This window comes from Aythya fuligula, chromosome 1 (assembly GCF_009819795.1).
Source record: "Aythya fuligula isolate bAytFul2 chromosome 1, bAytFul2.pri, whole genome shotgun sequence".
NCBI classification, from domain to species: Eukaryota; Metazoa; Chordata; class Aves; order Anseriformes; family Anatidae; genus Aythya; species Aythya fuligula.
The window spans coordinates 77,294,095-77,318,664 of NC_045559.1; the positions used below are offsets into that span (position 1 = coordinate 77,294,095).

Below are 24,570 nucleotides of genomic sequence, written 5' to 3' on the forward strand. Positions count from 1 at the left end.
CTGCACTTCAAAAAAAAAAAAAAAAAAGAGAAAAAAAGAGGGAAGAAAGAAAGAAGATGGGGGTGGGGGACAAGAAAAGGAAAACAGTACAACCTTGATAAGATCACAGCATTAGAAGGGGACAAATTTACAAGCTTGTCCACAATATGGAGTTAACCAAACTCTGGTCACTGTTAGTAAACCGAGCCTCACACAGATCAGGAGTGGCACTCCCCTCACTACTGGGTTTTCTTTTAGGTGAGAAAAAAGCCTTCCTTTGCACTTTCAGGGTTTGAGTCTGTAACAGGAAAAAGCATGTGGAGTACATCAGAGACAAGCCTGTGATATCCCCACACCAACTCCACCTCATGACTTGTGATTCAGTTTTGCTTTTGAGTGAAAACTGTTTCAGCTTTAGTAAGGGTTCCATTGTACAGAGCAAGATAAAGGGATATAGTAAAGGCTTAAGAAAAAGTTGCAGGCATTTCTAAAGGAATATCACCTGAGGTGGCAAAAATTAAGATGGAGACAGGCATGTTTTAATGTTATGAAGCATTCACTCCTTATTTATCCCATTTGTTAAAATAAACTTCATGCTAACTCCCCAACACATCTGTTAATAAAACTTAAAAAAGTAAAACACACACACACAAAATGCTACTTGCATTATATTGCTTCTTCAAATGATAAAATGTTTAAGTACTTTCCACTCAAACAAGGATCACCAGATCCTCGATTTCCGTTTGTCCCTATGTTCTGGTAGCTTAAGTGATTTCTGTAGCATTAAAAAAAAGCACTTCAAAAGAGACTACAGAAAAGTGAAGATGTGTTATCATGAAAATCTAGCTAAATGTTACAGTACCTTTTATTAGAGAGAGAGATTAAAACTTTTCCTTCTTTATTGTACTTTTTAAAAGTGAACTGGGGAAAAAGACAAATTAAGAAGGCAATGCAAGCTGTTCTGTGCAATCATTAGCTATTACTGAATTAAAGTTTATAATGGTATCAAACCTAAGTTACAGGCACAGAAAACAAAGGCAAAGAAATACACCTCGTGTTTTTGAAATGTTAGAAATAAGCCATGTTGGTGTATACTAGTTCAGGAAAACTGCTATTGTTTATTTTTTCCCTTTTATATTGCTATGTTCTTTACAGAGGTCTTTTCATTCACTGATTTTGATCTCCTGTTACAAATTAAATACTTTGACTTCTAGAGATGGAGGGCCAGAAAAAAAAAAAATAGGCTGGGAAAGCATTTTAACAGATATTTAACCTCAAAGAGCATGTCTACTTATATGTGAGAACATCTTAAATAATGCTTTGCTGACTGAAGCCTCACAGTCTTTCAGTGCTACCTAGTCAAGCAACGAGAATCCAAAGTTTGACCCAAGCATCCGCATTCACCATTGTCCCTGCTCCAGCACCAGGCCACAGCTCTCTATTTATTTATTTATCATTTTATTATTTTATGTATTTATTATTAATGGGCAGCAGATTCCCTGCTTTGTGTTTGTTGTTGTGGTGGTGGTGATTTGTTTGTTTTCCCAGAAGATACCATTGCTCAGTATTTTCTGCTTTCCTTTTGCTTTAACTGAGGTGTATACTTTCCACTTCGTATCACAGATTGCACGAAACATTTCTCTGACTTGAAATTTTCTCAGGAGTTATCCTGTGACCCAAGAAAGGGGTCTTAAATATATGAAGACATGGAGAAGAAAGAGACAAGGTCAAAGATTTAACGTGAATGATGTTCAGCTGCTTCCACACCACTAGTAGCTCAAAGGCTAAGCCCAGTATCATTCTAAAAGACTCATTTCTAGAAGAGGATGTTTTGTACAAGTACCAGCCATAAAAGAACACGAGACAATTACTTTCTCAAATGCAAAGAGAATAACATGGGAAATGATGCTCACTAGAATGTTATTTTACATTAAGTTTGCACTTATAAGTTAATATATATTAAAACATACAAATTAAAAGATTAACTTCTCCATGTGCAGTCCCATGTTCCCCATTTCTCCATATAAGCCTCAGCCCAGTCTTCTACAACCTCATGCACAATTAATCAATCTCACTATTTTCAGCTCCCTAAACTCATACCCTATCTGTTGCGCTAATTCCTATTTTTTGTGATTCATTTTGTAATTATATCTGGTGGGCACTCAGGAGATAAGATATATTGAAGTCCCCATGGTCATGCACATACAGTCACAACCACTGAATTTGGTGGCTTACAGGAATGCCTCCCTAGGCATCCTTAGCAATGGACTCCTAAGGGACAAGTCTAGAAAGTAAGTCCATGAGCTTACTACACCAATACATGCTAATGTAGTTTTTCAGAGGTGTAATTCTAGGGAAAAATATTAAATTCATCCAAAAAATTGATTTTAACTGTGCAGAACTAGGCTCTCCTGTCTACTAGGTAAGTTGTTTGTTAGCTCACTCTTCAATGGGTTTTGCATATTTCTGGCACTCCAAAATGTTTTTAATGAACAAAAATATAAATCAAATCTGAAAGGCTTCTGTATTCCGTCATGTATCTTTGCATTGTTATGCTTTGGGAACATCCTCTGCTATCTCATGCTTAACTTAGGGGTTTAGCATTTCTTCTTATGAAGAAAAATACACCCTGCCCATGCTCCAAATCTTTCGCAAGTGCAATTTATGCACAGTACATCCCTCTCACTGCTCCCACAGTACAGACACAGCAGCAGCAGCAATGGAGTTGGAAGAATGCACAATGACGAGCAGAGGCACCGTCGGGGTTAGTGCTCCACTGTGCTTGCCCGCTACAAACATCTAACAAAAGATCACCTCTGTCTGGAGGAGCTCACTGTCCACAGGAGACAAAGCACAGAAGAGAGGAATATGCTGTGCCTCATCCAAGGTCATGCAACAGCCCGGGGGAAAACCCACAGACAACTCCTAAGCCAGTGCCCTTCCAAGGGAAGGTTCCAGGTCCTACGTGAATGTGGAGGCCAAGCACTCATATACTCACATCACATAATGCAGGAGCAACCACTACCTCTCAAAGTAATAACAAAGGCTTCAAGTCTCCTCTGATAAATATGTATCTACTCACTCTTGCTACTGCTCTAGAATGTGGTATCTCTTTTTACTGTCCTTCAATTTTTTCACATATTGGACAAGTCTATGTGGACAAGACTATTCCTGTATTGGACAAGACGATTGTCTGTGCAGTTTTAGTTAATTCTGAAGTCTGGGAAATGTGTTTCATAACTATTTTGTTAATACTTCAGTAAATATCTTATTTTTAGATGTAAAAAGTCACTTTTTTTTTTCTTTTTTTCCCAAGCTCTGGGAATATGTCAGGAATGTGAAGCAAGATGCACAGTTATTAGAAATACCTATTTCCCAAGTCATCCACAAGCTTCTATCACTGAAAAGATAAATAAATGCTCAAACAATTATATTACATTTCAACTCATAAAATTTGCTGTTAACCCACTAACGCACACAGGCAGGAGCGTACCTCTGTGAATCTTTCAGCTATCAAAAGAAATATTTTGTACATTTCTTTCATGTTCCATCTCTTATTCTGAGTGGCCTTTTCTTATAAAATAAGCATCAGAGAGTTTTGTTGTTGTTGTTTTTTCTTTAGTTCAATATATGGTAAAATCTGGAGCAGGTCAAAGGCTGGGATTTTTATTGCAAGAACATGATAAAAATTATTTCATTAGCTGACAAATTCTTCTGTTATACATAGTCATTCCCCACCTACCCTGTGACTTTACTTTGAAGAACATAATTATTCAAGACTGACTACTTGAAAAGAGCACAGAAATAAGTTTGTGCCAGTGATAAAGCTTGTAAAGAAGTGAATGGGATACGTCAGACTGGATGAGCTGATGGGGTGTATTAAAGGTGTTGGTACATACTGTAAGCAAAGGAGAATGCCATGGACCAGGCGTGGCTTATGGAAGGAAGAAGGCAAAGCTCAACCCTCAATTCTGGGCCAATTCTCTATTTCTCCATCTTTCTTTTGGTCCGTCTTCCGCTAACATACCCAGAACTTCTTTCCCGATAATTTATGCACTGCAACTTCTTTCAATTTCAAATCACACCTTCATCCTTGCCCAAAATAATCTTCTAAGATTTTGCTTACAAGAGCATTTTTCACAAAGTACATTCACTTTTAAACCACTCTTTCTATGAACCCTCCCCACCATCCTCCACTGAAAACAGTCTGTGAAAGTAAGCTGTGGTACAGAGCCAAGTGGACATCATGTCCCAAAACACAAAATAACAACCCTGTGCTTAGGAACTTAATTTTCAACTGACTAGCTACCAAACTCACAGATATTAAATGATTTCCATGCTTCTAGATGTACAACAGTGGCTCTTAAGCCATTTACGTGTTTTGCAAAATTTTATCAAAGGAGCTTAGTAAGTTAAGAAAATTAATTTATTTTTTTAAGGGAAAATAAAACATAAGAGCTAACATTATGTGTGTAGCACCATTCACCTAAACTCACAAGGCATTTTTTGTATTCCTTTTTCTGTGTCACTCATCTCATTTATTCTCCTTCATGGTGTAATCCCCCCCAGCGTCTTGTCTCATCTCCTGACAGGCTGTAAGCTCTTCAGAGAAGGCACAATTGTCTTACTTGCTATATAAATCAAGTTACATGCTAATGTTAAATTATAATGTTTTGACAAGATTTTTAGGTTGAACCTGATTATATGAAACAATAGAACTCTCTGATTTTTTCCTGATTTTTTCTTCTTTAAATAAAAAAGAAACCAGAAAAGGTGAAGAAGGGTTATATTTCTCATGTTTTTTTTTTTTTTTTTGTTAATTTGATTTTTTTTTTTTACTCATTGTTTTTCTCCTACCTCTCTTTCAGGGACAGCAAATGAAAAAAGTTGGAGGTCATGGAAGGAGAAGAAAAAAATAAAACAGTGAAAAGAAAATAAGTATGAAACAAAAACAAATCCTTAAAGTATAATTTCCAAAAACAGAATGCTAGTCTAAATTCCATGAAAAATACCAGAATAAACATTTCCTTATAGTAGATACTGTTCAATAAAAAGGAATCTACATTATCTTCTCCCCATGTCTGACAAGCTCCAGAAAAAGCCACAATTTTACACTCAGTTTATTACTTAAGTATATTTATAATGATTTATCACAGCTGATGGGTAACTGACAGGTAAGCCACTACATCTCTTCTCACCACTCATTCATCCTCATCCTCATCCCCACTTTCCTTTTGGTTTTCTGGTGTGGTGGTGAACATGGAAGTGAGAGTAATGGGAGGCTGTGAAAGACATGGGCAGTGGTCCCCAACTTCTGGCCTTAGGCACTGGAAATTTAGACAGTTAAGAAAAAAGAGTATCAAGAAGATACCACTAGTGGCTTCCAAAAGGAAATCCAAATTGCCTGACTTCCTTTGAGGATATTTCTGGACAGTGTTGACCAACTACTACCTACAAGAGGTTAGCTTATGTTGTACTTTAGAGAAACAATTTGTCCTGTAGAAGAGGTGGCTTTGGAGGGACCTAAAAGCAGCCTTCCAGTTCTACAAGGAACTCATCAAGAAGACAGAGCCAGGCTCCTCATGGCAGTATTTGGCCAGAGGACATGACCCAATAGACATAAATTAAATCAAGAGAGGATCACATTTTCCCCATGAGGACAGTCTGACATTGAAACAGGCTCTCAAAATTGTTTGCGCTGTCTCTGTCCTTGGATATTTTCTTGCCCTGACTGCATAAAGCCCTGAAAGCCTAGTCTTATCTCATATACGACTCTGCTTTGAGCAGCAAGTTGAACTACAAAGACCTTCTGAGGTCCCTTCCAACCAGAATAATCTTATGATCCTATGATTTCCAGGGTGCCCAAATATTTGTTTTAAACCTGTTGAATATATGATGCTTATTGAAAAGGTCTGAGTACTAAGGAAAGGCAATGTATTCCCACCAAGATTTGTACATGCTTATAAATTTAAAAATCAGGATTTTATTTGGCAGCCCAACTAGGGATAACATTGCTAAAACATCAGGTATCTGTTATAGTCTAGAAGCTGAGCTGAAACTATCAGCCTGTTTTTACGGGACCATTATTTTTCTTGCCTGTTTTGTTTTTATTAGCATTATTGTGAGAAGCCACACATAGATGTAGGGGATATGGGATTCTTTCAGTTAGAAATTGTCTTTAGTGGTGTTGTTAGTTTTCGCAGTTTCGATGCCTTCCATTGCGTTTGCAGCCTTACAGAAGTGACACATTCTCAAGTATGTTAGAAGGCAAAGTTGTTACCAAAAATTCCTCATTCTTGCTGTTTCTATCCACAATGCTATTATTCTTTTCTTATGCTAGGGGAGACATGAGAGTTTAGTCATATGCTCAGTCTTTTCTGAGGCATAAACAGTAGCCCTGAAAGATGACTAGCATCTTTATAAAGAAGCTACAGTGTGTGGTCTTCACAACACATGGTTCCTATTTTTGTCATTCTGATAAAAGCATAGCAATGTCAATAGTTTTTCTTGTGATTTGGTGATTGTCAATGACCTGTGTGTCAGCTGATACAGCTGACACAGTTAAGCCAGAAATTAGCGCTCAGTCTCTTCAGAAGCCAGACACATGGACACCAAGTACAAGAAAAATTATAAGACAGTCCACATGATACTCCATTAAACAATGAAACATGTGACTAACTAAAAAACAGAGATACATCAGCAAATTTCCCTGAGGAAGTTTATGGTATTTAACTCCTAAACATTAATTTTATTGTACTGTATGAGGAACCAATTAACTGAGTTTCATTTCTATCAGACAAGGAACTGTTCAGAACATAGATGAACAGTAAATTCAGCACATTTTAATTGTATTAGGCTTGGCTTGTTCATCTCACACATTTTTCCCAATTTTAAAAGGTAATTAGATATTTCATCAATAACTTTGTATGCATTATTTTACTTAGAACACTTCCAGCAGGAATGAGCTGGTATGTAAGAAACATACAATGTATCTATTGTATATTCACATTTTCCCCCCCTAATTGGATATGGTTGAAATAGTGATTAAAGTGCTTTCAGAAAGCCCTATGTTGATGACATCTGACTGGGAACACAATATGATTTGTTACAACAAATTATTCACAGGGGAGAGGAGGAATGGGCAAGGAAAAACAGTTCTTGTTTCTAAAATCTGGCATATTTCCATAAAAATAACATAGGTATAACAGCAAACAAAGGGCTACCTAGAAGTTTTCATGAGAATTTCTGAATAACCTGGGAAATATATGTGGTCTAAATCCCACTTCAAGAACATTTTGAAATACAGTATTAGCAACTATTGTTTCATGAGAAAAAAGAACAAATCCTAAAATCCCCATATAATTCAATTTCTTGCACACCTCGGCTTAGAAAACAAAGCGTGTTGTTCTTTATCCTCCAAAGAAGAAACTATCTGGCATTCTACAGCTTCAATCATATTGAAAAACCTCAACACCAACACACTGTGCCACACTACCATAAGAGGTTAATCAACATTTCACATCCTTTTAAAGGGTTCATCAAATGCTTAAAAGAAGCAATGGAGTGCACTTTCCAAAATATATCTTACTTAGCACCGTTAATTGGGGGGAACCCATCTTCTTTATGAAGTTTGTGCTATTCAGAGTCTTGTAGTAGAAAAACAATTGTAAACAATGCTGTAAATATGTAACCACAGAAGAGGCAGTGGGAAGCATTCTGTCTTTGTGCATTCTGCTGCTCACACTGGGCAGAATAACTAATATACCACTGTTCCCATCTTACTCCCTTCTTCCTTTTCTGTAAATTGTTCCCCAGAAGCAGCTTCCTTTGTTTTAACAAGTTTTTATTTCTTTCCCTTTGTTAGCTCTTATATAGGAGACAATCTTACTGTAAAGTTCCACACACAGACCTACACATATGTGCATTCATAAAAGGATCATGCTAGTTTCCACTAAGGAGCAGCCTCTTCTGAGGTGGAACTATGCGTTTTTTCAAGGGCACAATAGAAAACTTCTTATCTTCTATTGCTTACACTGTTTTTGTGCTTTCAACACACTTCACAAATATTAATTAGCTCTAAATAAATTCTAATTATTTCTAAGAGTGGCCCTAGCAGATCTGTATCATCTGGTGTGAAATCTGACTTCAGTGAAGTCAACAGCAATGGCTTCTCAGACCCAAGTAGAGCTGACATTTTGGTCACCATTGTGTAGATGCTGGGAGGTGTGTATTATCTAACAAGTATCACAAGTGGAGCTGAACCAGTAATAGCAGTAGTAACAAATGATAGGGTTAAACACAGCTGGCTGAGAAAAAATTAGAACAGTTAAATGACCTGAGTCAATCTGCAAGTGTGGGAAAAGCTTTGCTATAGTTTGGGAAATGCAATTATCTGGCTCTGTTTGGTTTCAACATCAGCTGAAATGGAAGGAGCTCACCTGCTGATAAAAAACAATCTATTAATATATGCAGGATACTGGGGTTAACTCTTAACAGCTGCACATGACAGAAGTCACTTAGTAAACACCCCACTTTGAAACATCAACATCAAAGAGAGTTCTGATCTACATATATAATACTATGTTATATATAGTATTAATGTAGTATTAATGTATAGTATTAATGTAATAATTAGCTAATAATTAGCTAATAATTAATACTATATGTTATATATACTATATGTTAGGTATAGTATTAATATTTACTAGATAAATATAAATCTAAAAATATTAGACATTGTGCAAATAATAATATACAAAGAGGCTAGCATGAAAATTAAAATACTTAAATTCTAAATAGCACACAGTGATTAGATATGTAGCAGATAGGTAGGTAACCAGTATTTTTCTTGCTAATCACAGACAATATAGCCACATCACATACTTCCAACTTATTTTTCCTCACATGAAAAAAATTCTTTGATTGTAGATAATAATATTTAATACTTTTCACAACCAAGCAACTGCACCTAGGTATGGAGGTCAAGAATCAACTGAAACCACAGATCATGAATCTTTTTCTTAAATAGAAATGTAATCCTAATAGAAGTTCCTCCCTTTTTCTCTGCCAACTTTACCACTACACAATATGCCATAGAAAAAAAAGGGGAAGTGTCAACTTGTGTAAATTGTCTCTTATGTAATGCAAACCATCTGCTTAAAAAACAAAACAAAATGAAAAACCAAGCCACTCCCAAGCATGACCTTCTATGGAGAAAAAGAAAGAAAAGGAAATTTACCACATTGAATCAAAAGCCAAAGACCATAACCTGCCATGTAACCATGGAGAAAACATTTACCCATCTCCTCCCTGTATTTACCTAATGTTGCAAAATATTTTGAAAAGTATAAGTGAATAATTTGCTGTGTGTATATTAGAGATTGACATTATTATATTCTCTTTAGTATTTCAACCCTCTAGAATATTTCCATTCAGACAGAAACCTAAGCAGATAAACCTCTCTTTTTCAATGAGAGTAGCTCTTACACAATGATGCCACCGTTGAATCAGAAGATCTCTGAGTCAGGGAGACATCCCTGAGTCCAGAGACAGATAGAATCTGTCAAAGCACATAGGTACAAAGTATCAGTATACTCTTCCTCTGTTCTTCTATTCTTCTTTAGGTGTTAGTCATGACAGGAATCTAAATGGACCCCTGCTATGACCTGCTATGGCTATTTTTGTGTTATTTACAATCTCACCTTCAAAAAAGGAAGTATTCGTAGAGAAAACAGCACTCCTCCGTTCCACTGTCTCTGGTTAAGTCATTATTCAATTGGGAAACACTGGCTGAGGAATCCTACCACATACACTCTCTAAAAGCACTGGAAGACATACATCTAACCCTCTTTTCCTCTAACATGGACAGGTGAATCAAAAAGTATTGAATAAATTGATTTTGTTTCATTATCTAAGCTGAACGGGACAAAAATAGCAGTATAAATAGGTATTCATTCTTTTTTCTCTTTCACAAACCTCAAGGCTTGATCACACATTCTCTTCCAGCTGCAGCTGTGCTGGATGAAGAGGACAGCATCTCCAACCACAGTCCCCTGCCAAAGGTTACCACTGTCACCAAGCTGCTTGCTTAATCACTTCCCAACATGTTTCCATCAAAATGAGCCAGCTTAGCTTAAGCAATTTTTACAGAATTTTAACCGCTATCCCAGTTTGGACAGAAGCGAGTTAGGGAGTGCTTAACCAAGAAGCTTGGCCAGTATGCCAGAAGTTAGAGGCACAGTGATGAGTGGCAAGAGGTGGTAAACTCTTCAGCCACGTGGCCTGCAGACAGAAGACGGCAGGTAACCCAGCCATGAGGTGTGACACAGTACAATCAACTAGAGAGCTGAAGCGCCTTAGATCACACACTGCTTAATTTGAGATACTCTTTTGGAGGTCTCATTTTACAAACAGACATAGCACATAACAGCGTAAATACTACGTCCCTTTCAAGATGTCCTCAACCCGATACCCATAATCAAGGTACTCAACATCAGTAATTATTTATGAAAATATACATTATTTATCATGGCAATCTCCCCTTCCTTTTCCCCCAAATTTTCAAATCTCCCTTTTATTGAGAAATACCATCTGGATTTCTCTAAGAACTGATTTTCATGGCTATTAGTTATTTGTGATTGGAACTCAATTGTCCCATGCAGATTTTCTATGTTCCTATGTGCAGGTTGTTAATGTTATTAAATAACATAATCCCACTAGACAATTCCTATCAATCAACCACACAAAATAATTTTGAAAATCTATCAGTCCAGAAAAACGGATAGATTTTCCAAAAGGCCTGTGAAGATGAAAGGGAGTCAGGTTATGCACTATGCACCTTACGCATTTTCATTAGCACCAAAACACAGAATTGCAGTCAGCTAAAGATGCAGGTAGTGGGATTATCAGAAGTACATAAGAAGGCTTTGCTTCCAAAAGTGAACTTAGTGATCACTAAGTCAGGCATTTAATATGCTGAGAAGCTGAGCAAGTCAATCTGTTCTAAGTTCTCTGATGCAGTGCTATACTGGTATCCACTTTAGCTCATTTCAAGCTAGCATTGGTGACTGTACTGAAGTTCATAGCATTAATATTTGCTAAATATCCTTTAGATTTAGATCCTAGTGCCTTTTCAAATGGAGATGTAGTCTCCTAAATCATTCAGGTACTTCAGAAAATTTTATCCAAACCTCTTTGGTTTACAATCTACCACATCTTTGCCAAGAGGCCTGATAAACAGAAGGGCAAACAGAAAAGTGGGAGAAATATGTTTTAATGGCCTGTCAAAAACATTACTTGATGTGAACATGTTATAGTTTTAATACAGCTACTTTTTTTTTTCATTGCTACAAGCTTTCTAGGTGTAGCTAAATCCATATATGCTTTTGTTTACACTAAACTGAGTGGAAAGAAAAAATCCTTTGGATTACTTATCACTTTTCCTCAGCTTCTCAGTCAAATTCAGTCAAACATGCCAGGGAATCACCAAACACAGAGCTGTCTTTTTCCACTGGCTTCTGCTCAGTCCTAGACCTTGGCATGCTGTTAATTCCAAGCCTTACTGCCAGGAGCAGCAGCCACTTTGCTCTTCTTCTTTTTCCTTTTCAAGGTTACACAAACATGTGATGTCATATGTACTTCATGGATGTGAGGTACTATATGAATGTCTTACAGTTAATGCACATGCAGTAAATGGAAGGGAAAAAAAAAACACTTCAACTCTTTCTATCAGACTATTCATTCAAATCAGACTTCATTAACATGGAAATGATTTGATCTGCCAGATGTATCTAATAGGGTGCCTTTCTTGACCTTTTCCAGGCCTACAGTTATGTTAGCATCATATCCAGCATGGCTTTCAGTTAAACATTCTGTAATGTGGATCACTGCTTCTCCCTTTTGAGAAAGAACAAGTGTGAAATCACTGGAAGAACTGAATGAGCCTATGCTTTGGCACTGTAGCTGCTGAGGGATGTGAAGTGTTTTGAACAGTATTTTTCAGTAGTGGTCCCAGACTATAAAATGTTAGGAAAAGGCAGTTGTGGCCAAGCAACTCAAGTTCTCATTCAAGTACTATATCTACAATGTTACGGGAACTGAAAGAAATCTCAAATTGTGGGCTAAGCCAGTTTAACTAAAGGGATCTTTTTACATTCTAATTTTGTGAAACTACTGCAGTGGCAAGTGCTGAGTAATGCAAAATAACCAATGAATTCATGGGTTAGTCAATGATACAGATGGATAGACTAACATGGACATAGTAAAGCTAAACACACATACTAGCAACAGAGAACAGAAGAGCAAGCAAATCCCAGATAACTCAGTAGGAGTCTGATGTCAGAAGAGTTATACAAGCAGAAATGCATGAAAATGAGACTATGAAATTCATCCTTTAGCTAATTCTATTCATGAAAATGGAGATCCTCAGTAAATCTTTAACTTGCATTTGTTACCATATAGCTGACAGGAACATGAAATCCTATAGAAGGCTTAAATAAAATTTCCTCCCCAAAAAAATGGGAGAGTGTAGAGAACAATACAAATCTCTCAAAGATTAAAAAAGTAGATGCTGTATTTTTTAGTGTTAGGCTCTCATAAATATAGTGTTAGTCCATCAAACTGAAAGGCATATGCTATCTTTGATCTCTGTGCAGAACCCCTGTTGAGATTAATGTGAGTTCTGTGTGAAGAAAGACACTAGAATAGGCCCTCAGTTCACAAATAGTAGGCAGGCTGCTTCAGGAAAAAAATGTATTTTCTTACAACAGTGTTGAAATTTATTGGGAAATTTCAAATAGCTTCTCTTCAGATCTATGTATGTTTGTGTGGTCATGAGCCTTCACTTGTCAAAAAGATCTGTCAGAAAGAAGGTGCATAAATCTTCTTTTTGTGTGAAATGTTTTGCTGTTACATTGAAACACATACTTATCTGACAATCTTTTCTCATACAACACTGACTACTCCTTCCTTTTAAACTCATCTGTGCAAGTTACTAGCTTTGTCCACTGGGCTAGAGAGGTGACACTTCTATACGGATTGGCATGAAAATGTGCCCTATACCCACTTCCAGCTAAAAAAGTCTACAGGACTTACTGCATCCCGCTTTGTAGCTGAAACCAGGAGGAAGAAGGAATCCTTGCTGAGCAGCTGCTGCTAGGGTTCGTTGGTCTGGAGGGAATACGGGAATCATTAATGGAGGCAGCTGACCCTGGACCTGCTGAACAGGAGAGGGAAAATCAAACGTGGAATTTTTTCTAGGGGAAAATGTTTGCTTACATGCTTTCTCTCACTTCTACTCTGTGAGGTCAGGTTTGAATATGCTCCTCCATAATGTTCCAGTAGCATCAACTATTCAGCCTCATCTTAATTATCAAAACACTTCATATGAATCACATTAATCCAAAATAAATCAAAAGATTGCACTAACGCATACCTATTTTCCAATTAATTATTCCCCCCACAGTCCATAACCCTCAGTTCTATTTGACTACGGGGAGGGGTGGGGTTTATCGTATTGTGCAACAAAATCTTAGTCTCAAATAGTAGCTTTCATACTGACTGAGCACAAACACAAAGATCCAAATACACAGAAGTATAAACATGTGCAAAAGTAATGTACAGCACAGTCAGTACTATTTTTCTGCCCATATATGTGAATTTATATGTACACGTGAAAAGACAAAGTCTGTAAGATGTTAAGAAAAAAGCTGAGACACTTTATTCACAAATATAACACAGCTATGTCTAAAGTGTTAGCTGTTCAACTTTGCACAGCAACCGTATACAACCATGGAAGCCAGGAAGTGGAAAATATTATATTGTAAATGGATACTGCAAAAGACTTAAGACATGCAGAAATTAGTCATCAAAACTGGAGGTTTGCCATGGCACAGCATCTAATACTATTGCTTTTACCAAGTTTTGCCAGAGGTTTTAATTAGTAGAACTGGACAACGTCTTTGTATTTCACGCAGATGAGAAACAGAAAGTTTGCTAGATTAAACAATTAAATAGCTAGTTTTAAGTTAAACAAACAAACAAACAAAACACCACCGTACTGACAAGTAAAACTTTATTTTCTGTAGATCAGTCAGTAGAGAATGACTCATTTTTTAAGAAAGGTCATTCTAGATTTGTAATTGCACTGTAAAGCTGAAGCATTGGAAGTATAGATCCATTACCACAGATTAAAAAAAAAAAAAAAAAAAAAAAAAGTTTGTGTGGTCTGTAGACTTAAGAAACAAGGAGAATTAGGGTGTTGGTAGACAAGTGTTTTTAGCCAGAGGCATAAGAAGGTATTACTCCTTTCATTATTGCCTGTGTAGCAGAACTGGCAAAAGAGAATCTGTGTCAGCTCTTTGGCTGCCACAGCTCAGAGTACAGCATTTTAATTTAATTTTATTTTAATTTAATCTCCTGAAGATCCAGGAGATGTCTCAGTTCACCCAACACTGCTACAAAGAGTGATATGAAATTTGGGATCGTAACCTCTTAATTTATGCCAGGACCTGTCAACACCTATATGTGTGCTGCCTGTATCTTTATAGTCTGAAACAATTTGCAAGGATGAAGTTCAAGAGTGCGGTTGATGGAAATCCTTGCAGTGGGAGATTAAGATTGGGACTGAAACTGGAGTAGATGTGGCTCCATTCACTGAACTCAATTCGTTTTTTGTTACTTCAGTACTCTGCTTTCTGTTCTCATCCTCTTAACTATAAGGCATATGTACTTTAACTGGACTTCAGGAGATAAAAACATTTCAAACGTGACTTCTCATAATCACTCAGTCACCCTAGAACTAACAGTCCAATGTTTGCCTTTTCGTCTTTTTTTTTTTGCCTTTTTTTTTTTTAAAGACAAAGACAAAGTAACTGTATTCTTTTAGAACAAAAATGAACAGCCTTGTGGAATTTTTGCATAGTACTCTTCTTCGGCAAAAAGCCACAGAACTTTTTTTTTAAATGGTTTCCAAGGATGAAAGTGACTTTGCCAAGCAAAGAAGCTTCAAAACAGGACTCAAAAACACTAATAGAAAGACAGATGGTTCTACTAAGAGATTTGCTGCCAAAAAAAATGTTAAAAAAAAAAAAAAGTGAAAAAAATGGAGTGATGTTATTGAAGCTGACTGCAAAGTTCTCTGATGACTGCAAATACTCTTGTCCCACTGCAAGTGTTAACTCTGCCTCCAGGGCTAATATAACTAAAGCACCACACACACACAAATTGTCATTGCCAAGCCCACAATGTAGCACAAGTCTGCACTTGATTCCAAGTGACTGCCAAATACACGAGCAAAACACCACACTGAAAAACTCCCATTTAGGAAAACATTTACCAGGAAAATGCCCTTTCTTCTTAAACCTGACTGTTGCAATTCATTTTTTTTTTCAAATCACTGTTCCCCTTTGTCTCTCCACAGGGCCTTTAGATCCACTAATTTCAATGACACAAACCCAGTTGTGTTAAGGAGGTAAGGACTGTAGAGTGATGAGGATGGTTTGCATGGATACAGAAATAACGCAGTCAAAACAATGTGATTTTCATTCCAGGATGGAATGTATGTAGCACCACTCAAACAGCTACACTTCATTTTCTCCCAAATACAAATAAGTGCAATTATGATTTTATTTTAATCCGATTACCTGACACAATACAATACAAATTACTCTTCATTTTTATGGCTCATTTAACTACCACATTTTAACTTTTGTATGTTTATTATTATTACCTAGAATTGCTAGGATACAACTGTTTCAAGTGGCACAGAACACAGGCCCTTCATTCTGAGTTTTATGCGAAGGGTATTTTCCTTTTGTTGCTCTTGTTGTTTTTTAGCTATTACTACATCAATTAACAGCTCTTACAAAAGTTTTGCTTTGCTACATTGTTTGCATACTTTCCAAAGTTTTCTCAACAATAATTTCTTCACTTCTAATTTCAATGTAATGGACTACAAACCAGAGCTATTTTCAGCCTTTCCAATTTATTCTGCTACTGGACAAATATATGTACACAAAATACTAACACATCTTTAACAATAAAAAAATGAATAGAGTTGTCAAGATTGTCCACTTGCCAGTCTCTCTATATGATTGATTAACTCTTCTTAGTTGTAATTTCCTGAAAGATTGTAATTTAAATCCCAATAGATTTAATGGGCTAAAACCTCACCGTGTAACTTCGTATGTACTTTGTCATATTAGTCTGGATGATGCAGATACAATCTCCCAAGGGCCTGTTTTTTTCACTACACATATTATTGTCCCAATGTCAACTGAACAAACAGTTCCCTGCTCTTTCTCTCAGTTTTAATGCAATCACCACATATCTGATTAACCATAAGTACTCTTGGGCTGCAGATGTGTGTTATGCACAGAAAAGGAATCTGACATAAAGGAAACAGCAAAGAAATGAACAGAATGTCATGAGAGTTGTAGTTCTTTACGAAGTCAGTTCACCGCTCAGGGAATTTGTACTTTCATTCACATATCTCTGACAAATAATTTGATGCAAGAGAGAAGCCCATGCTGCAAGGAAGGAAGGAAGACCACACCACTTGACATTTAGGTTTTGAGAAATATTTCCCTTAAGTAAGTGGTTAAACAAGAGTTCAAACAGCCTCTCTTATTTATGATGAGGAGAGCAAGTCATCTTCTGTTATGGCAAAATATTTTAGGAGTGGCAGAAATTGAAACCAAGTTTTAACTGGAGCCCACACCAGTATCAGGGACCCTTCATACTCATCACTTAAAATACAAAAGGGAGACTAGCCCTAAAGATCTTAACAATAGAAAAACAGTATGAGCATGTGACAAGTTATTAATACTGTATTTACTGTGCAAGTGGGAAACTGAAGCAACCAGAGTTGCCTGTAAAGACTTTCAGTTTGGGGAAATGCCTCTCTGAATCTTTACTTGCTTTGATGCCTTTCAAATCTGACCTTAAATGACTTACCCTTAGCAAAAGAAATTTGTTATTAAACTTGGAACAGCTTCAAGATGTGGAAACCTAGGCCAGTATCTTCACAGATCTATGTGTTTCCTTTATGACCTGACCATAACAAATGCACTCACATAAGTAAGTGCATTCAGTGCAGCTAATGCCAAATTCACAGAATTCCTGGCTTCATTATAAGCATAATACTTCTGTTTAAATTTTGGTCTCTTACCTTCTTTTAGGGACATACGATGGTTACCACAGCTACCTAAGCACTAAGCAGTATGTTTTTAACAGCTACCCCTACTGTTTGTTACTAGCTCCTGCTGTGACTTATATAAATTTAGACTGCAAACACTTGACAATTGCAGTTCTACTCCATTTTCTGTAAAATGCCACATGCACTTTGGGTCATTATATAAGTAGCTGCAAATACAAAACAGTTTGACAAAACAATAAGGTTGCAAAGGTAAGCATTCAAGGCTTAGGAAATACCAGAATCAGGATAGCTTGCATGACCTTATTTTGGCCCATTATGCCCAAGCATCCTGACAATCTTTTACTAGAAGTTCACAGTTTTTCCCCTCACGTGATTCTTGCTTAATTCATCAGGCTCATAATATTTCTCAAATAACATAAACCCATACTTTCAGCAAACCTAAGCCCCTAACATAGTAGCTACTGTTAGTTTTATCTGTTTTATCCTTATACACATACACCAATTTAATTTCCGTAGTTGCTCATTACATGTTTATTAGCATAAACTTTTGTATAAGTTTTCCTCTCTCCAAGGTAAATAGTTCAATACAGTTCCTGGCATCCATGTATAACACTTTACACTGAGGGGTGAATACTGATCTTCCACCTACCTCTAGTTCCTCAGAAGAAATTCTATCAATTTCAGTGAGACTGGTGACGGAGTAACGAATTACTCAGTGTGAATAAGACGGCTGCAAAAAGCAACACTCCCTTCTCTGCAAACCAACAAAACTCCAAGCAGTCCTTTACCCTTGAGCTGTTCAGATGTCCTTCACAAGCTGCACGAGCATCTTTTCTGAAATGATCTCCTAAATGGCTTCTTCATGTGGATGTGTGTCTAATTTTTATTTTCATTTGAGTTACCATTGTCAGTTACTCAAAGAAGTTCAAATTTTACATTCCTAGAACCATAGATGTGCTTGAATGATTCTTTTAACTTCGAATTGTTGTATGAGTATTTTCTTGCCCACAACCTGTTTAGAAGTTAAGTATCTCTTCTGCTGTATATAAAAGAATGTAATGTACATTTACCATGCAATGACATAAATATGTCCTTCAAAAATGACAGGTTTAATTGCATCAGTCCCCCTTCCTCCAGAAACACTTGGCTCACAGTGGCGCACACTCTGCTGAGGACTGGATTCTTTAATTAGCATGTGTTGGCCAGCTCTTTCTCTCTCTCTCTCACACCCCCCACGTCTATCTTAAGGGAAATAAAAATATATGTCCTCATATAACTACAATCTGCTATTTTCCCTTACAGTGACGTTTAAAATAAGAAAAGAAAATGTTATTCTCCTCATTTTCTTCCCTATACCAGTTCCCTAAATCGACTTAAGTGTGTCCCAAATCTATGTAACAGGGAGACTTGCCCATCTGGGTAATGCAGCGATCACTTTCACAGTGAGTTTGAGGTGGATTTTTATGGGGTGCTTAGTGAATGCTTAAGAAGCAAAAATAGAAGATGTATGCCCAGAAGAAGAGACGCACAGGAGACAGACAGCACACCCATCCTACCTCATGCTCTAAAGACCAAATGCTTTGCCTTTACTGCTGAGAAGCAGCTCACTCCACGGCCAGGCATGGTGGTATAGGGGTTCCTGGCAAAGAATTTTGTGATCAATGTTTCTTCTTGATTCTCACTTGAGAGTTTTTCTGCAGCAGATGCTTTGGGCCCTAAACATTACTCTTTCCTTTGTTGCATAAGAGGCTGTCACAGTTCATACCAGTACTTATCAAAATTCGTCTTGCCTGAACACCCCAGACCATTCAATAGTAGCACCTCACTGTTGACAATTGTTTACAAACAGTGGTACTGATAGTAGAAAAGTGGCAATCTTTTAAGAAGAATGAAAAAGGTTATTTAGGCAGAAAAAAAATACCTCCTATTTTAACTCCACTACCACAAGAGAATCTTATTCAGAATGATAGTGTAGAAAAAATTATTAGTTTGCTGGAATATGGCAACAATCTGTCTTAACAAGTAATAGGTTGTATGCATGCACCTTGGCTCACAGAAAACACGTGAAAAGAACTTTGAGGGAAACTGAAATCCAGAGAACTACATCAACAAACATTTTTTGTTTTAAAAGGCAAGGCTTTTCCAGGCAGGAAACTTTCTGTCTTTGCTCAGTCCTGCAAGAGAATCCAGGTGTCACCACCAGAACCCATCTCAAAATTATCTCATCAAAAAGTCTTTAAGTACTACTGAATGAACATGTTTAGCCTTTTTAACTGAAGTGCAGAGAAGTGCCTTAAACTGCCAAATAATACAGACAGTAGCTGTTTCCATGTCAATAATTTGCTTCCAAAGGCTTCCCTCCTCCACTTCATACTACGGAACAAAATGTCTGGTGAGAGACAAACACCTTTAGCAGCATTTTGAAGGATATGAGCCAAAACGTATTTTTGCATCAAGAAGCATCTCTTGGATACCTCTAAGGGAAGAAAAAGCAGTATTATTTATTGATTTATGTAACTAAGATAACTTCAGAACACTTCTTTTCTATTTGATTTGGTACAGAAAAATCATGCAGAGGAGAGAAAATGTGTTTCTCCCATTTGGGACGACACATAACAAGGAGTATTCTGGCTTGTGCCACTTAGCATGGAAGTTATCCACAGAGCAATTTTGCCACGAAGGCATTTGCACAAATGGCCCTACTGAAAAGGAAGAGGCCATCTGAAATAAAAAAGAAGACCCACTGAAATTCATTCCAGTATGAAGTTGTTTTACGTCAAAATCTTAAGAGTTCATGCATGAATGGCTGCTCCAGGCCCTGCAGCACCCCAGTGGCTGGGGTTCTCCAGCAAAAACAGGACTTGAAGGACAAGTTAGCCAACCTACCTTAATTCAGGTAATAGCTACGCTGGAAGACTGAAACATATTCTCTAAACTGCCCTTTCTAATCAAAGTCAGTTGCAGCTCTGGAGCAAAATTCAAAACAATGTGCACTTTTTTTTTTTTTTTTTTTTTGAGGAAAAAGATCCATTGTTTGGTTGATTGAGCCATTTGTTCCATGAAGAGGCTAAAGTTAGCATAGGGCACAAAATTGTCTTTAGAGGTATGATGACCAATGTTTGGGCCAGACTGATTCATCTGATTCATTTCACCTTAATTAAAATTCACATAAATACTGTTTCTTATGCCATAGCTTCCAAGCACCTAGTTGTCTTGTTTAATTGGTAGTACCCTTCGTAGAAGGACAAGCCAGGACTATAATGGAAAGCTGCCATCAACTTGTGACTGTCACAACTGATGATTTATATGGCATATTGTCCTCTATCTGTGTATTTCCTGGCTAATAGCAACTTGCTCCCAAATGTAACTGTCATGTAGCAAGTTATCTGCAAAGTCACTCCCTTCGAACTGGAAAGTCTATGAGCTTGCATTAATAACCGATGCTGCCTTACAGCATATGATAGAGCATACAGTTCCCAGATGCTTGTTTAATGCTTTTCCCAATGAGCTCTGGACCAGTGCTGACGGCTCTAGCAGTAAGCTATTCAGGGAAACATTTGTCAGTGAAAAGAAAACAGGTGTGAGATTTCCTGATGTGTTTTAAAAGACAGCATGTAGGATAATTTCTTGAGCTGCACATGTGGACTGTTTTTCACAGTTAGCTGATCTATTATATGTCAGTTCCATTATTCAAATTATAATGAACTCAGGGCTTTTTGCACATGCAATAAAGAATCAGAGACAAAAATAAGTATACTTCCCTTGATGTTGTTCATATCAGCATTCTAGAAGTTACCTGTAGTTTCCTTCTGATTTTCCGTGTTCTCCTTAAAGAGACTGGAGTGGCTGCGTTTTCTGTGTGTGTGCTAACCCACTTCTCTCTCTTTCTCCAAAGTAATTTCTTTGGTATATCCAATACTCCCATTTTACCAGATAAAATTTGTTGTGTGGCAGTATTATGGAACATTGTCGAAAGAGCTTAAGAAGGAAGGTCCAGCATTAACTATTGCTACTAAGGAAGAGAGAGGAACAAATAGGACAGCTTGTGGCAGCTCTGTGTTAAGTAAGGGCTGTTCCTTTTTTGATGCTGTTAGAAATAGAGTGACAGGTATGACAGTCAAAAGAGGTGTGCAGAATCTAGAGTGTTTTCCTGTAAGAGCATGTTTTTTAATGCATACAAGGTTGACTATGCAAATATTAACATTATTAATCAATGGGTATGCTGTAAGAAGAAGGAATGGGAAGCAGGGATCAGCACTAGTGTGTGACACAGGGATAGGGGAGGACAGGAAGAGGAATCACCCAAATTGCCTTTCCAGTAACTTCTGTGAATGCTGCAAATCAATGGATTCAGGTAAAGAAATAAATTGTAGTATTACACCTCATCACAGGCAGCAAGGCCGGTTGCCCCACCCTGCTCTCTCTTCCATACTTCTGAGGTGGTTTTGCATTTCTCCTGACACCATAAGTATTGCTGTGAATGTTTTCATGCAAAGGATGCAAACAGGACCAGCTTCTTCACTGTGTCCTCACAAAATGTTGGCTCTATAGCTGCCCAAGACAGATTCCAGATTAGGAAGGAAACATTTATTTTATTTGTGGTTCTTGCTCTTATACGGACTGAAGGGACACAGCTTTTGGGGTGTAAGCCTACTCACTGCAGTGGGCTCCTTCATTTACTAAGTACTGGCATGTGTTCTTGCAGAATCAGAAGCAAAATTCTATTTTATTTTATATTATTTAATTCAAAGATTTCTTTAGTGCATTTTCCCTAAGAGCTGAAGAAATAGATGGCAAGAGCAAGGTTATGCCATTGTACAGAGCTGACCAGTATTTTTTGTCATATAAAGTTATTAAGAAACATCTGTGTTAAGACCATCTTTACACTCTTTCCTTTACCTGTTGTTGATTGTACCATTTCTGCATATTAGAATCCAAGTAAAAAATCACTTCAATGTGTAACTTGCAGTACTATTTTTTCCTGTCTACTGTTCCAAACGGGATTTTTTAAATCTCTGAAATAGGGAGAACAGTTCTAATATGGAAACATTTGGATTTAAAATGCTGTGCAGTTGAAGGCAAATGCCATGAGCTCATTTTTGACACAATGGTAAAGTCCAAATTCTTGAATAGATCAATATCTAATGTCTAAACCACTTAATAATGAGCTGCCTTCATTAAGAGACTTGTTATTGTATTAATGACCCCAAGACACTCTTGGAGAAAAACTGAATCAAAAGTAGCAATCAGCTCGTAGTTCAAACACTGCTTAACAGAATGAAGGTCTATAATGTAGGTAAGGATAAAATAGGAATTTAGTGGGTGTGCTGTGGTACCTCACTGGAACATAAATGACTTAAAAGGCAAGCCCACCTCTCATCCTGGTCTTCCTTTGCTCCCACCATGGCAAGATACCTCCCCTCTAACGCTCTTGCACTGCAGTGTGCCACAATCTGGCCTTATATTTCAACTTTTCTATTGCCACTCATTATGGGCCATGCATGACACATTGCCTTGAATAGATTTTACATATAATAAAATATTGAAGTCACATCAAATAATATAAAGCAGTTCTACTTTCATAACCCTTAACGCAGAAGTCTTGGTTACTCAAACTGGTTGGTGTAGAAGACACAGAGATCATCAGAATTCTGCCTTTTAACAGCTATTTCTTGTTTGTTTGTTTGTTTGTTTGTTTGTTTTTGCCAATTTTCTTAATATGATTTAATAAAGATGATTTTTAATAAAGAAAGAGGAAGAGCTATTCTTTTAGATAAAATCTTAAGGTTTCAAGATGTATTTTTCACTCAGTATCTCTTTGACAAGTGGAGTATCATTAATTAAAACAAACATAACAATTTTTATGTGTAGGCGGTGGGCAAGAAATGGGTTATTTAATATCATGTAGTGGGCAGAAATTCAAAACCCGTTCAGTTGCTGAATAGTGCAATGGTATAAACAAACATGAAAGTCTTATCAAAGTCATTCACTTATAATCATACTACATGGAAAGAGAAAAAATCATATAAAAGACTTGGAGAACAAAATCCACATTAAGAGTCTGTACACTCTTTTTTTTTTTTTAATTGAAAGGTTGAGGGACATACTTAATAAAACAGTATACAATGTAATATAGTATGGGGAAGCAAACATTCTTCATGGCCTGATCAGCGTAGACTTTGGCAGAAATTGGTCTGCTCAGAAAATTTTACACTTAAATCCACTGATTAAGCCCTTTGAATGCTCCCTTTTCCCCATTTTTTTAATTATTATTAAATCAGATACATGTTTCAACGTATGGCTGGTCTCCAGTGACATCAGTTTCAGTGCACTAGTTGCTACAACAACTCAATGCAATTCTTTCCAAAAGACATTTTACTATTATTATTATTTTCTATTGAGTTTTATTGCTTTCTTCATGGTCTTGAAAACCCCTGCACTTAAATATGATGGACAAATGGCCAGGAAAACTAAGACCAAATGTTAGTAGAAACCTCTGTGGAAAACACATTTCTAGTGTTGGATAGCCTCTACTGCCCAGGGAAACGCACAATAAAGACTTCTTTTCAATTTTTCAGCTGTTTGGACTTGTTTCTGACTGTCCCTTTTGCCAGTCGAATTGTTCCTTAATAGAGTTTAGTATCACTATCAAAAGTTCGATTTTAAAAGTAAAAATGTATTCAAGTTGCAGAAGAAAGAATATTTAAATATATATACCTAGCCACTTTTCCTTTCATGTCCTGATGCTTTTTTTTTCCTCATTGCCAAAATCATCATTTGAAAATGTTTTTCAGAAGTTTGGGAGCATTTTTCTAATAGGTTTGAGGACAATCTCTCATCTTGTGCCTACAATTTTGGGACAGCAATACATTTAAAGCTGACAGCAATACATCTACAGTTAACTGTAGATACAATGATAAGAGTACAGACACCTAACCTTCTGATTGCTGTGTACAGCCAGGTAGCCAGCTATCCAAATAGCTTGTTTACTGCACTGAATTGCAGGCACAAAAGTTTTAATTGACTTAAGCATTGTGACTTCTTTTTTTTTTTTTGCTGTCTCCTTCAGTTTCTGTTTGCCTTCCTCCTCCACCTTTAATATTAGAAATTTGAGGAAAAACAACATGAGGACAACACAAAAAGACTAGGCGAACACATTTCTTTGGCACTCCTAGATATGGACCATGCAACGGAGAAGAAAATCATCTACCTCACAAGAGTACCTATCATCATAAATCAATTTTTAATTTTACTGGTGGATTACAGCAATCAGATAAACATTTGCTGCCTGCCTTCCTTGTATATTGCTCTTTGAATTGGCTTGGCCCAAGATTTAGTTAGGTGTGGGAGCCCAACCTAACTTACAACTCCCAGACAATATCTGATTGGTATGCAGTGGGGAAAAATATAATAGCATTCACAAAGCAGAATACACT

At 37.0% G+C, this 24,570-nt stretch overlaps 1 protein-coding gene across 7 annotated transcripts in view; it reads right to left on the reverse strand.

Annotated features, from left to right (window-relative positions):
• Positions 1-24,570, reverse strand: part of SOX5 (SRY-box transcription factor 5) — a 289,165-nt gene that overhangs the window by 84,506 nt on the left and 180,089 nt on the right. For 4 of the 7 annotated variants that reach the window (XM_032204884.1, XM_032204875.1, XM_032204859.1 and 1 more), the window contains exon 7: positions 13,072-13,192. In XM_032204884.1, coding sequence (XP_032060775.1) covers positions 13,072-13,192 — 121 coding nt within the window. Of the gene's footprint in view, positions 1-13,071; positions 13,196-24,570 lie in introns of all 7 variants that reach the window. The other 3 variants (XM_032204867.1, XM_032204851.1, XM_032204834.1) reach the window with 1 other exon arrangement.